General features: G+C 40.4%; 1 protein-coding gene across 5 annotated transcripts in view; it reads left to right on the top strand.

Annotated features, from left to right (window-relative positions):
* MTDH (metadherin) overlaps nt 1–12420 on the top strand; it is a 30162-nt gene that overhangs the window by 9329 nt on the left and 8413 nt on the right. The window contains exons 2-9 of one of the 5 annotated variants that reach the window (XM_015409868.1): nt 2100–2204; nt 3795–3879; nt 4653–4829; nt 5644–5712; nt 6564–6674; nt 8135–8224; nt 8821–8919; nt 11853–11980. In XM_015409868.1, coding sequence (XP_015265354.1) covers nt 2100–2204; nt 3795–3879; nt 4653–4829; nt 5644–5712; nt 6564–6674; nt 8135–8224; nt 8821–8919; nt 11853–11980 — 864 coding nt within the window. Of the gene's footprint in view, nt 1–2099; nt 2205–3794; nt 3880–4652; nt 4830–5643; nt 5713–6563; nt 6801–8134; nt 8225–8820; nt 8920–11852; nt 11981–12420 lie in introns of all 5 variants that reach the window. The other 4 variants (XM_015409867.1, XM_015409866.1, XM_015409865.1 and 1 more) reach the window with 4 other exon arrangements.

Genomic DNA, 12420 nt, shown 5'->3' with positions numbered 1-12420 from the left:
TGCCATCATAAAAGACACCCAGTTGAAGTAGGTATTATTTCTCAAGTTGTATCTTTTATTCTGTAATTTTTAAAAACCAGTGCCAGTGTTTTCAGTGCTCTAATGTTACAGCAAAAGCAGCAACATATGTAGTCTATTATATTGTCACTACCCAAATGGAGTTTCCTTGGCTGGAACTCTGGTCTCTAGACTATGGAGATTACAGGCTCATGTCTGGACACCTATTGTTAAATGGGGCACAGTAAGCCAGTTTGGTGTAGTGGTTAGGAGCGCGGACTCTAATCTGGGAGAACCGGGTTTGATTCTCCACTCCTCCACATGCAGCTGCTGATATGACCTTGGGTCAGTTACAAGTTATTTCAGAGCTGTTTCTCTTATGAGCAGTTCTCTCAGAGCTCTCTCAGCCCCACCTAACTCACAGGGTGTTTGTTGTGGGGAGATGAAGGGAAAGGAGATTGTAAACTGCTCTGAGACGTCTTTGGGTAGTAAAGGGCGGGGTATAAATCCAATCTCTTACGTTCCTGGTATATTAGGCGATATAGGTTCACACAGCATCTGGAACAGTAGCTATAAATGAGATTGACTGCATGTGGGTTAGGTCCCACTTTAAGATCTGCTCTGGACTACAGAATATTTTAGAGGTAGTGGTCTTCTTTGACCTATTTCTGATGCTGCAACTAAAACAATTTGCATTCAGAGCCAGTTTGGTGTAGTGGTTAAGTGTGCGGACTCTAATCTTGGAGTATCGGGTTTGATTCCCCACTCCTCCACTTGCACCTGCTGATGTGACCTTGGGTCAGTCACAAGCTCTGGCACAGCTGTCCTTGAAAAAGAGCAGTTTGTGTCAGAGTTCTCTCAGCCCCACCCACCTCACAGGGTGTCTGTTGTGGGGAGGGGAAAGGAAAGGAGTTTGTAAGCCGCTCTGAGACTCCAAGTGAAGGGTGGGGTATAAATCCAATCTCCTCTTCTTCTTCTTCATTCTGAATAGGATGCCACATTGGGGTTGCTGCTCGCTTTGTCTCTCATTGCAGTTGCAGTTCCATTCTCTGCACCCAGGGGTGTGGCCAGCATGTATACCACCATCTGTATGTCTGGCCCTTGTTTGCTGTCACTGACATAAATCTGGGAGGTAGCCAGTGCAATTGTTAAACGACTGTGTAGTCTCCCCTGCAGTCAAGGAGCTGGTAATGAGACTATGACTTAACCATAGCAAGGTGATCTATGAAATTACTGGCCAGTCTCTAATCTTGAGTGAGATGCATCAGTGTATGGTGGCAGCCCAGCTCCAGATACTCCTGGGTGATGCTGCTGATCTCAATCCATTACAGTCTATTTTTCAACTTGGTTTGGGGACTAAAGAGGCCATGATCATCATGGTGGATCACCTATACCTGTTATTCATTCAGACCATCTTTGTTCTACTGTGAGATAGTGCTCAAGTGCTCAAGAATGCATAGCATAATTTTAGTCAAAATAAAATAGGTCATTGTTTAGCCTTCAGTGAGAAGAATAAGCAAACACTGTACAACCCCCACCCAAAATCAGTGGGAGTCAAAGTTTAAGTTTGGTGGAAATGTATTTATCATTGAAATTAATTTTGTTAGGTGGATCAGAGATGGGCTTAGTACTAATTCTTATTACAACGCAATTAAAAAACAAAATGAAACTCTAAAAATATATTGCTATTGAAATGGCAATTGCAAGGCAGGAATAAAACATATAATGTGAAAAGATTTCCACGTATGTGGTAACATGGCATCAGGTGTTCAAGTTGTTGACTCAGCATAAAATTACTACTGTGTAATTAAACAGCACTGAATACTAAATTTGCTACTTCAACATAAACTCCAAAACAAATTTTTGCAGTAATTTACAAGACACAGTTGTAGCCTGAAAACTGAGCAGTGTTTATTTTAATATTGTTTATTTTAATCAGTCCACTTGCTGTAGACAAGTGGTTTTCTTCTTTTGAAGAAGGCTTTAAGCAAGCAGGTTCTACTGTAAAAGCTCTGGGTATGTAAATTTATCAATCTAGGATTAATTAAATTTGGGAAATAGGATTACATTGCCTAACTATTTTAATTTTCTTATAAATCCAGCTCAATGGTCAGCCCGTTCATGAAGTGTCTGAAGAGGAAATAATGCAGACTGTTCGAAGAGACAACCTAAAACAGCCATCTGATGCAGAAAAGAAAACTGAAAAGGTGAATGATAGACAGCTGCAAATGGAGTTTCTGATCTGATAGAAGATTCAAGTCCAGAAGCATCTTAGAGGCAAAATTCGGACTGATATTTTTTGTGTCCTTAATGCTAGTTATCAGAATAAGGCAGCATAGTTTCAAACAGAAGCATAGTTTAATAACTCAAATTCTTTCTCTGTGTGTAGCTGGAGTGATTGTAACTTCCTCTTCTCCTTGCTCCAGCTGACACCAAGTCCTGGAGTGGACTCGGACAGTTAAAACACTGGCCCAGATTAAAAGAACAGAGTTGTCAAAAACACCACAATATTCATACGTTTTGGCTGGCCTTAGTCATCAGTCAACATCTGTGCTCACCAGTGATCCAGTCTCTCACCCAGTGTGCGATGGATGGGGCTTTGTGTTTGACATGCTGCGGTCAGCACCTTTGAGCACAGAATAGCTGCGGAGGCAAGGTTTCCTCCGCTGCTCCAAACATGGAGGAGGACATGAGCTGATAATGGAGAGTCTCAGAAGACAGTGAGATATCTCTACTTTTTGAGGCTTGGGAGAGTCTCTGTCTTTCTCCAGGTTCTGGAGAAGAGTGAAAGAGGGCTGTAGACTGGTTAGAAAGATGAATTCACCATCTTGCCATTGACATTACATTTGTGGTCCCTTTGTTCAAACCTTAACAGCATGTTGGTGTTTGAGAAATAATGAATTTACCACCTTGTTTTCACATGAAGAAAAAATGTTCTGGAAGAACTCAGATATTTTCTCATTAGAGAATGTATGTCATTGAGACCCATTAAGATCTTTGTATGACTGACAGCATTCTGAGGTGGGTTATACCGAGAGTGTGTGACTGGCCCAAGGTCACCCAGTGATCGTCCATGGTAGAGTGGGGATTTAGACTTGGTTCTCCAAGAGCCTAATCCAACACTGTAACTGCAACAACACACTATGTAATAGAATATTGAAATAAATGACAATTTATGATCAAAATTTGGGTAAAGTATCTTAAATGAGAAAATTGTGATGAAGCTGTCATACTTTCAAAAACTTCTTTTAAGTGTACAAAAGATGACATATACAGGTCAAATACCAATTGTGGGGGGGGGGAAATCAGATTAACCTATCATTGACAGTACCTTTATTCAAATGTTCTCCCAGGATATTGGCATATTTTAATATGTATCAGCTTTTTCTTGTAAGATGTGTAGCACTTATCAGGTTATGTATCAATTAGACAAATACCATTTAGCATCCTTAAAGCTGAAGCACTTGCAAACTGTGCTTCAGGATAAAAATATTTTCTTGGAGACTGAATGTTTGCTGCTAATGGCAATTTTGAGCCCTGCAAGAAGTACTGCTATTACTCTGTGAGAGAGTGAGTTGCATCCCATCTTGTCCTCCAGCAGAAGGTTCCTTGGGGTGGAGGGAGGAGGCACCCTGATGGGCTGAGTGGAGTGATAGACTACATCTCTGTCTTTTTTTTTCCTTTAAATGATGGCTTCATGTTGATGGTTGCTTCAAATCTTGCCATGTTTTCTATACTTTCTGATAATTAATTTTAAATATTTTGATAAGTAGTGAAAAAATTGCTTTCTATTTTAGTCGAAGAAGAACAAGAAGAAACCGAAGGGAGACACCAAAACGGTTCAGGACCAGTCACGCACTGAAGGAAAGGAAATAGATGAAGGTATAGAAAAGTGAAAACAGAGCCTCAGTTGTGTTGTTGTTTTTTTTAAAGAAATTCATGATTCATTGTACTGTTATCTTAAATGTTCATGATTGCCAATCCAAGAATAGGTTAATAGTCTTTACATGTGAAGTAGGAAAGCTGTCATTTAAATTATACTGTTGTAGTATACACTTATGAATGCTGAAGAATGGCTTGCTTTGAGCTTTTATTAGCTAATTGGAGGCACTGTGTTATAGCCCCTGAATCTGTTCACTAATAATGGCATTTTCCTCCCACCCTAAGGATCCCCCCCAACTTGCATCAGGGGAAAACCCCATGGGTGAGAGTAAAGTGCTTATTGCTGGCAAAGTGGATCTGTGGGATCCAATTCAATGTGCTAGTTTAGTTGTTTTCAAACATCCCACCTTGCCTGCTAAAGAACTGCACATCTTGCCATTGAAGCTGCATACTTTGCAAAGGATATGGAAGACAGAAGAAGGCTCTAGGAGGCATACTTAATTTATATGGGATGCTGACTAGAACTCATGAACCCCACTGCATATACAGAGCATACATTTCTGATGAAAACAATAATTTTCTAGTAAGGGAAAGTCCATAATAGATAGGCAAGTTATTGTTCAGGAAAGCTTGTTTGGCAGTACTAATATTCTCATTCAGGAACACTTGACATTACCAAGGAACTCCAGAGGTCTCTGGAACATAATTTGAAAACCATTGAACTACATTACTACTTTTGTCTTATCCAGTACTGCTTCTTGTGACCCTTTCAGGAGCTTGGGAAACAAAAATCAGTAACAGAGAGAAACGGCAGCAACGTAAACGTGACAAGGTACTGACTGATGCTGGATCAGAATCGAACCTGCCAGGCATGGAGAATTCAGTTACAGTGTCCACTGAACAACTAACATCTACAACATCCTTTTCAGTTGGCCCCAGAAAAAGCAAAGGTATGCCCTCCCTCCTTTGGAGAGTAATATTTAAAGATATAGGTAGTATCACAGGTATAAATGAAACTATCTCTTCTCTATGGATTTAGTTAAAAATGATAGGTTGGTTAAAATGCTCAGGAGGGTGAATAAGGTTGGACACAGGAACATTCCCCAGGCATCTGTTTTGGTCTTTTTCATCAGGCTGTGTTCTGACAGCTTTCAGAAGATTCCTGATTTGCACAAGTCACTGCTAATTTTATGTAGTTCTGTTTAGCCCCTGTCTCACTCCTAATAACCTCTGTGGAAAAAACAGTATTGGGTATCTTGACAGATTTGTTTAGTACTTATTGGAATAATCAGTAGCTATATAGCATTTTCCTGTTCTACCAAAGAGTCAGATCTTTTGTAACTTTACCAAGTTAATAGATTACCTTTTGGACTTGAAACCCCCAGATTTCTTACAGGCATTCTGATGCCTTTTTAGAAACTAAACTTGATAAGATATGTGATTTAGATCCCACATAAAATTATGTTAACCAAAGGCACTAAACATTTCTATATAGTATAGGTTCAACTTCTTCATTAGATGCCACTGCATTATAAAAATCTACTTTCAACTCTCTTCATCCTTAAACATGTTGTGTGAATACTAACTGCAACCTCATCTTCAACATGAGTTAAGATTATATACATTTTGATTTTTGGTGGCTTTTCTTTCTGTTTTTGAGCCCTTGGCTAGTTAGGCTTAGTGTGTATATGCCTTCTGTTGTCTATCCATCAGGATAAATGGATTAAATTTATTAAGGTATTTAGTCATTGTTTTTTTAATCAGGTGACAGTACTTCAAATATTCAAGTTAGCAACTCTAAATCTGGAAAAGGTGATGCTGTACTCCAACAAGGTAAGATCTGCCTGCTTTGTACTGTATGCCAACTGGAATTGTGATACTGTTTTTTCCTTGGAGAGTGTACAGACTTCAGCAAGTTACCATCTTCAGGTTAGCTGGCTTGCGTAATTGCTGTATTAGTTGCCAGATCATTTATATTTAACTTTTATCCAGCTTTAGTAGTTTTGTTCCAAATAACTCCCAATTTGCATTTTAATGCCTAGCACAAACCTGAATGCAAGAGCCATGTACTACAGTTTAAGTGGTTCACGTTGTTCTCATTATTGAATACAATTTGTGAGACTTTACTTAGAAGCAAGTCTTAATCAGTTCAGTGAGATTCTCAAGTAAATGTGCATAAAACTGCAGTCTTCACGTGGAGAGAGGGTGGGAAGCTTAGATCTAGTGACCTCTATACTTTGTTTTATCTAGAGAATATTTTGTAATTTCTGGTATAAGTTATGTACTTTCCCACTTGCCGCAATGTAAATTCTATAGTTGTGACATGCACTAAAGCAAGTTTTATCCCCCGTCAAGAAAGGAGGATGATAACATGGTATGTTCTTACTCTGATATGTTTGGATAGCCCCTTTCAGTAGAAGGGAATTGAGGTGAAGATATTGTTGGCTTAAAAGGAGAAACCTGAAGCACTGGGACAGAAATAAGTCCTTTTGTAATAGTGAAAAGGAAGTGATATGAAGATAGTATAAGCTTGATCTTGATAAATTTCCCCCTTTTTGAAAAGAACTAAATATTTTATTATATTATAATATTAAATATTAAATAAAATATTAATAATATTTTAAAGCAATAAATAATATATTTAAAGCAAAATGCTTCTATTTTTGTGTACATATTTTGTGCAGGGTTGAATGAAGGACCAACAGTAAATGGAGGAAACTGGAATGAAAAACCTGTAAAGCTCTCCTCTCAGATCGGTACAAGTGAGGAGAAATGGACTTCAGTGTCATCTGCAGGTAGCAAGAAGAAGAGTGAGACGTCTGCTTGGGGAAAAGATGCAGCAGATAATGGAAATGGGAAGGAATGGGGAGTGTCCCTGGTGGGCAGAACCTGGGGTGAGCGCACTTTGTTCCCTAGTATTGGTAAGTGTTTGTTTCTCCAAAGGAGCCTTTTCCATCAGATGGAATCAGTGTTGGTACTTTTAAAATATATATTTGCATCATTTATCTCCTCTGCAGGATATTCTGCAATGCAGATAACCCTACATATTAACAGAATTCCTAATATAATAATTGAAACACTTCAGTCCAGTGAGTGAGGGCCAGGATCCAAAGAACTACTTGAGATCCAAATGAAAGCTTGGACATGCTCACAAAGCTTTTTTTCCTTTCACACATACTATCACAATCCAAGTTTGAAATTCTGTACACCCCCTTCAAGAAATTGTTGCCTTATTGTTCAAGTACAGATACATATAGCTGGCTGTGCACTTCCTCAGACCTTTTCAACCTATGTGTTGTATTTTTTAAAATCACTATTGAAAAAGGACATGCTTGGATTTGGAAGTTGTGACTGTGTGAGTAAAGCTCTCTGTGTTTGTAATTTTATATAACATCTCACAGAATATTATTTGGCATGATTATGAAAAGCATTGCGGATGATCCTTTAATGAGTAACAGTATTGTAGATATAATGGATTTTGCTTGTTTCATGTACCCCAGTTTGAGTGTCTCTACTCCAGCTCCTAATTTTGAACTAGCAATTCAGGCAGTGATATACTTAGCACCAGTCATATGTGTGTGGACACGATATTAAATGGGCACATTTGGAAGGAAACTTAATTATATTTCTCTACATTTTGGGACATTTTTCTGTCATTTTTTAAAGATGAAAAATGTCATGTAATACATCATGATTTATGGTTGTATGCATAGTATTTCAGCATATTCAACCTATGCAGATTTGGCTATAGAACAAACTAACTGGAGTGTTTGGGGAGGTATGAGGTACACATTCTAGAACAAGAATAATCTTATGGAAGAAGGTAGAGAGATCTCGTCAGATCTTGGAAACTAAGCAGGGTGGGCCCTGGCTAGTATTTGGATGGGATACCTCCAAGGAATTCCAGGGTCACAACACAGAAACAGGCAATGGCAAGCCACCTCTGAACGTCTCTTCCCTTGAAAACTCTACAGGGTCGCCATAAGTCAGCTGTGACTTGACAGCACTTTCCACCAACAGAGTGGATTTGTGTTTCTGACACTTTAAATTAAGGAACAAATTCCAGGTTTTTGACATGTTACTATGGTTAAGTTGTGGGGGGGGGATGCAAAGGAGATAAATTGTTGGTCACAGCTTTAGACTTCTACTAATACTTGTACAATGAGGTTGCATGATCTTGGGACACTTGTACTGGCTGGTGAAATTTTCAGTATGTAGTAGTGGCAAAAATTTATAATTCTCTTTATCTTTCCAGCAGCCTGGTCTGGAGTGGATGGAAGAATTAATACTCCTGAACAGAGTTCTGCTTCATTCACTTCTTTGGGATTAAATCCTGCAGTTTCCGGTATGACTTTAAAATTGCTCTACAAATGTGGACTTCATTGGTAGGAAAACATCTGCTCATCCCTACTAAGAATATACTTCCATTTGGAAAGACATGGATCTTCTTTAAAAAAAGAAAAAACTGTTGCTCTCCAAAATGTTAATTACGTTGTTTCATCTGCTTCTGTGCTTATGGTCTGATGTTTCAGAAGAAGAAAGTGAAACTTCTTCAAATCCTGCTTAGACTAGTTCTGTTTAGACTAATTGGGAATACCCCTCATAAAAACATAAGTATACCCTGCTAGATCAGACCAGTGGTCCAGCATACTATTTCATACAGTGACCAGTCAGTTGGCTTGGAAGGCCAAAGAACCAGCATGGAGGGAGTGTGCAGACTGCAGTGTAGTAGGGTAGGTGAGAAAGTTGTATTTTATTTGCAGACCTCTGCTTGCGGTTTGGATTTAATCTGTTGGGCTGGATCCAACGTTTCCATTCCTCTGAATGGTGGAATCTTCAGCACAAGACGATGAGTGTGGGCCTTCTGCTGACTTGGCTCTCCACTATTAGGAAAACAGAATATTGTTGCTATAATGCTGTGTTTCCCCCCCCCCCTTTTAGGATCCAGCAGTGAATCTGTTTCTCAACCTGGCGCTACTGATTTCCAGTGGGATTTAAACCGTAATCAGGCACATATTGATGATGAGTGGTCTGGGTTAAGTATGTTCCTTTTAAGAAATTCTCTAATATTGTTTGACTTGCTGTTTAAGATTTGATACATTCCTGTATTCCCAATTGTTGCATTCTGTGACTATGTAACTACCAAAAGGGGATAAACACACTTTATTCAAGAATAACTCTTGCATCACCTTAAAGCTGGAAACTTACTGTGGCATAAGTCTTTCTGGCCCATGTTCTGCGGTGTTGGGTATATGTACATACCTAAAAAGGAGAGGGAAAACAAGAGTGGTGGGTTTGGGGCTTTGTTGCTGTTTCTCTAAAATGAGGCCTAGAATGAAAGAAGCAGTGCACCTTGTTTCACCCATAAAAGCTTATACCACCAGAAGTTTCAGTGGGTTGTACACAGTGCTTTTTTGAAGTAGAGTAGTTTCTGTACTCCTCCTCACTGCAGCCCTCTGTGCCTCATGACATGCTGTTCCGTTCTGTTCCCCTCAGTGGTGATTTTTTGGAGATGCAGGGGGCAGCTGATGGAAGGGAAGTTCAGTAAAAAAGTATTTTTCTATTAACTTTCTCTGATCATGGAAGCATAGGATCCGATTCTTGGTCTTTAAGATCTTTGTGGCTTTTTGCTGTAACATACTTAATACTACGTTGCAGGTATAAATATCCAGAACAATAGAGTATTGATATTTGGGGAAACACGATTACTGGTACTTAACTAGAGTGTCTACCAGATCTCCCCCCCCCATATACCCCCCCCCTTTTATTTCAGAAAATTTGAGAAAGCAATCAAGTCTTTCTGACCTGGCTTTGGAACAGGAAGAACTTTAGTCACTCTGGACAATCTCTGTCTACAGTTTAAGGGTTTTTCATTTCCTTACTATTATTACGGGATCTAGTAGCAGCCTTAAGCATAGCTGATCACTTGATGTTATAGAAGCACATAGAAATGGGAGTTGGGATTAGCAGTGAAAAAGAAGAGTGGATTTATACCCTGCCCTTCACTCGGAGTCTCAGAGCAGTTTACAAACTCCTTACCCTTCCCCTCTCCACAACGGACACCCTGTGAGGTAGGTGGGGCTGAGAGAGCTCTTTCCAGAACTGTCCTTGAGAGAACAGCTCAGACAGAACTATGGCTTGCCCAAGGTCATCCAGTAGCTCCAAGTGGAGGAGTGGGGAATCAAACCCGGTTCTCCCAGATTAGAACCCACACACTTAACCACTACACCAAACTGGCTACGCCAAAGCACTTGATTGGTTTCATTTTTTTCTAGCTGATTGTGTCCAGAGGGTTGAGATTGGTGAGACTGAATCTGTTTCATGGGGTTTTCAATGGGATGTACACTGAGCTGCTTTGTAATAACTAGGTGGAACTGTTTGATTAGATAGTCCATAGCTATGGATATGCTGGTGACACCCAGTTCTATATTATCTGAAGCCCCAGCAGTGGCTGTCTCTGTCCTCAGTCAGTGTCTTTTGGCTACAGCCAAGTGGCTGAGGGAGAACAAGCTGGAGTTGAATCCATACAACATCAGTGATGCTGGCTGGCAAGGCTGATGTTCTTGAAGATATTACAATTAACGTCTTTGATAGACATAGGTTATCCCTGTCAGCCTCAGCTGGGATGTTTAGACCTTGTTTTGTTACTTGAGACACAAGCGGTTAAAAATAAATAAATAAATAAATAAAAAAGACACAAGCGGTAAGTAGTTGTAAAAGGTGCTTCTTTAAAATACCATCTAACATGCAAAGTGGTCCTCTTTTCTATGGTCAGCCAAACTCGCCATGCTAATCCATGGCACAGTCGTCTCAAGGCTAGACTACTGCAGCAGCCAGCAGACTCTACATAGGGCTGCTCTTAGACAATTTGGAAGCTTCAGTGCAAATGCTGCAGATAGTATATTACAAGGTGCTGGTTCATGCCTATAAAGCCCTTCATGGCCTGGGGAACACATAGCTGTAAGAACGCCTCTTTGAGCTAGTTTGGTGTAGTGGTTAAGTGTGCGGACTCTAATCTGGGAGAACCGGGTTTGATTCCCCACTCCACTTGCACATGGCTGGATGACCTTGGGCAGCAAGCCATAATTCTGGCACAGCTGTTCTTCAAAAAGAGCAGTTTCTGTCAGAGTTCTCTCAGCCCCACCTACCTCACAGGGTGTCTGTTGTGGGGAGGGGAAGGGAGAGGAGTTTGTAAGCCGCTCTGTGACTCCTTTGGGTAATGAAGGGCATGGTATAAATCCAATCTCTTCTTCCTGTTATACCCCTGTATAGCCTACTTCATGGAGCTGCGGTGGCTCAAGTGGTTAAGATGCTGAACTGCAGGCTGGATGGTCAGTAGTTCAACAGTTCAAGACTCGAGTGCTGCATGACAGAGTGAGCTCCCGTCTCTGGTTCCAGCTCCTGCCAGCCTAGCAGCTCAAAAGCAAGGAATTGCAAGTAGATAAATAGGTACCGCTTTGGTGGGAAGGTAACAGCGTTCCATGCGCCTTGGCATTTAGTCATGCCAGCCACATGATCACGGAAACATCTTCGGACAGCGCTGGCTCTTTGGCTTGGAAACGGAGATGAGCACCACAACCCTAGAATCGGGTTTTTGAGCAAGGGAAACCTTTACCTATACCCTACTTCCACTCCTCTGAATGAAATCTGTTCTGTGTGCCCTCCTGCAGACAGGTGTGGCCAGTTACAGCTCACACCTAAACGTTTTCTGTGGTGGTCCTGCATTTCTGAGCTTGTTGGGAAGGCTTCCACCTTGTTATGCTTTAGACTATCTTACAAGACAGAATCGTTGAGGAGAGCGTTTACTTGTATTTGGAAAAATAACCTTGACATGCAAACTTGATACAAAAAAGTATGGCACAACTGTATTAGAAATGTTTTAGTGTTTAGTAGCCAGCAGATGTTTTCCATGGTGATTGTATGCTAATCAGTCTTCTGTTAGATCACCTGAAACTTTGCGTCACTTTTCGCAGATGGACTTTCTCCCGCTGATCCCAGTTCAGATTGGAATGCACCAGCAGAAGAATGGGGAAACTGGGTGGAAGAAGAAAAGGCTCCATCCACCCCACAACTCGAAGAAGCATTATCTGAAGTTCAAAAGGTATTGGTTTGTCAGCAGTGTGAGGTAGAATCAGTTGGACTGCTGGTCTGACCCAGAACAGTAGTTCTTTTACACAAAGAAAAATGGAAGATTGGTTTTTAGACAGTTGCTTCTTTTTCACTCAGTTTCTGCTAACCAAAGCAAACATAAGCCTCTGGGTATTGCATATATATTTGCTGCTGCTTGTGTGAGTGTGTGTGTGTGTGCGCGTGCGTGCGTGCCATAGCTTTAAAGATCTATTGAGTGTTTACACTGGGGTTGATCTTATGAACCATGAATAGATACCCCTCTCCACAGCTGTTTGTCTGTTGAGGTTGGAAAAAGAGCTGTTTCTTTGTATCTGGGGACACTGGAGAGCAAAGCAAAATACATTGTGGGATGTTGCAGCATGATTTATTATTTATTTATTTATTATTTATATTTTTATATTATATTATATT

This window comes from Gekko japonicus, unplaced genomic scaffold (assembly GCF_001447785.1).
Source record: "Gekko japonicus isolate JY-2015 unplaced genomic scaffold, Gekko_japonicus_V1.1 scaffold47, whole genome shotgun sequence".
NCBI lineage: Eukaryota > Metazoa > Chordata > Lepidosauria > Squamata > Gekkonidae > Gekko > Gekko japonicus.
This window is presented reverse-complemented; position numbering and strand designations above follow the sequence as displayed.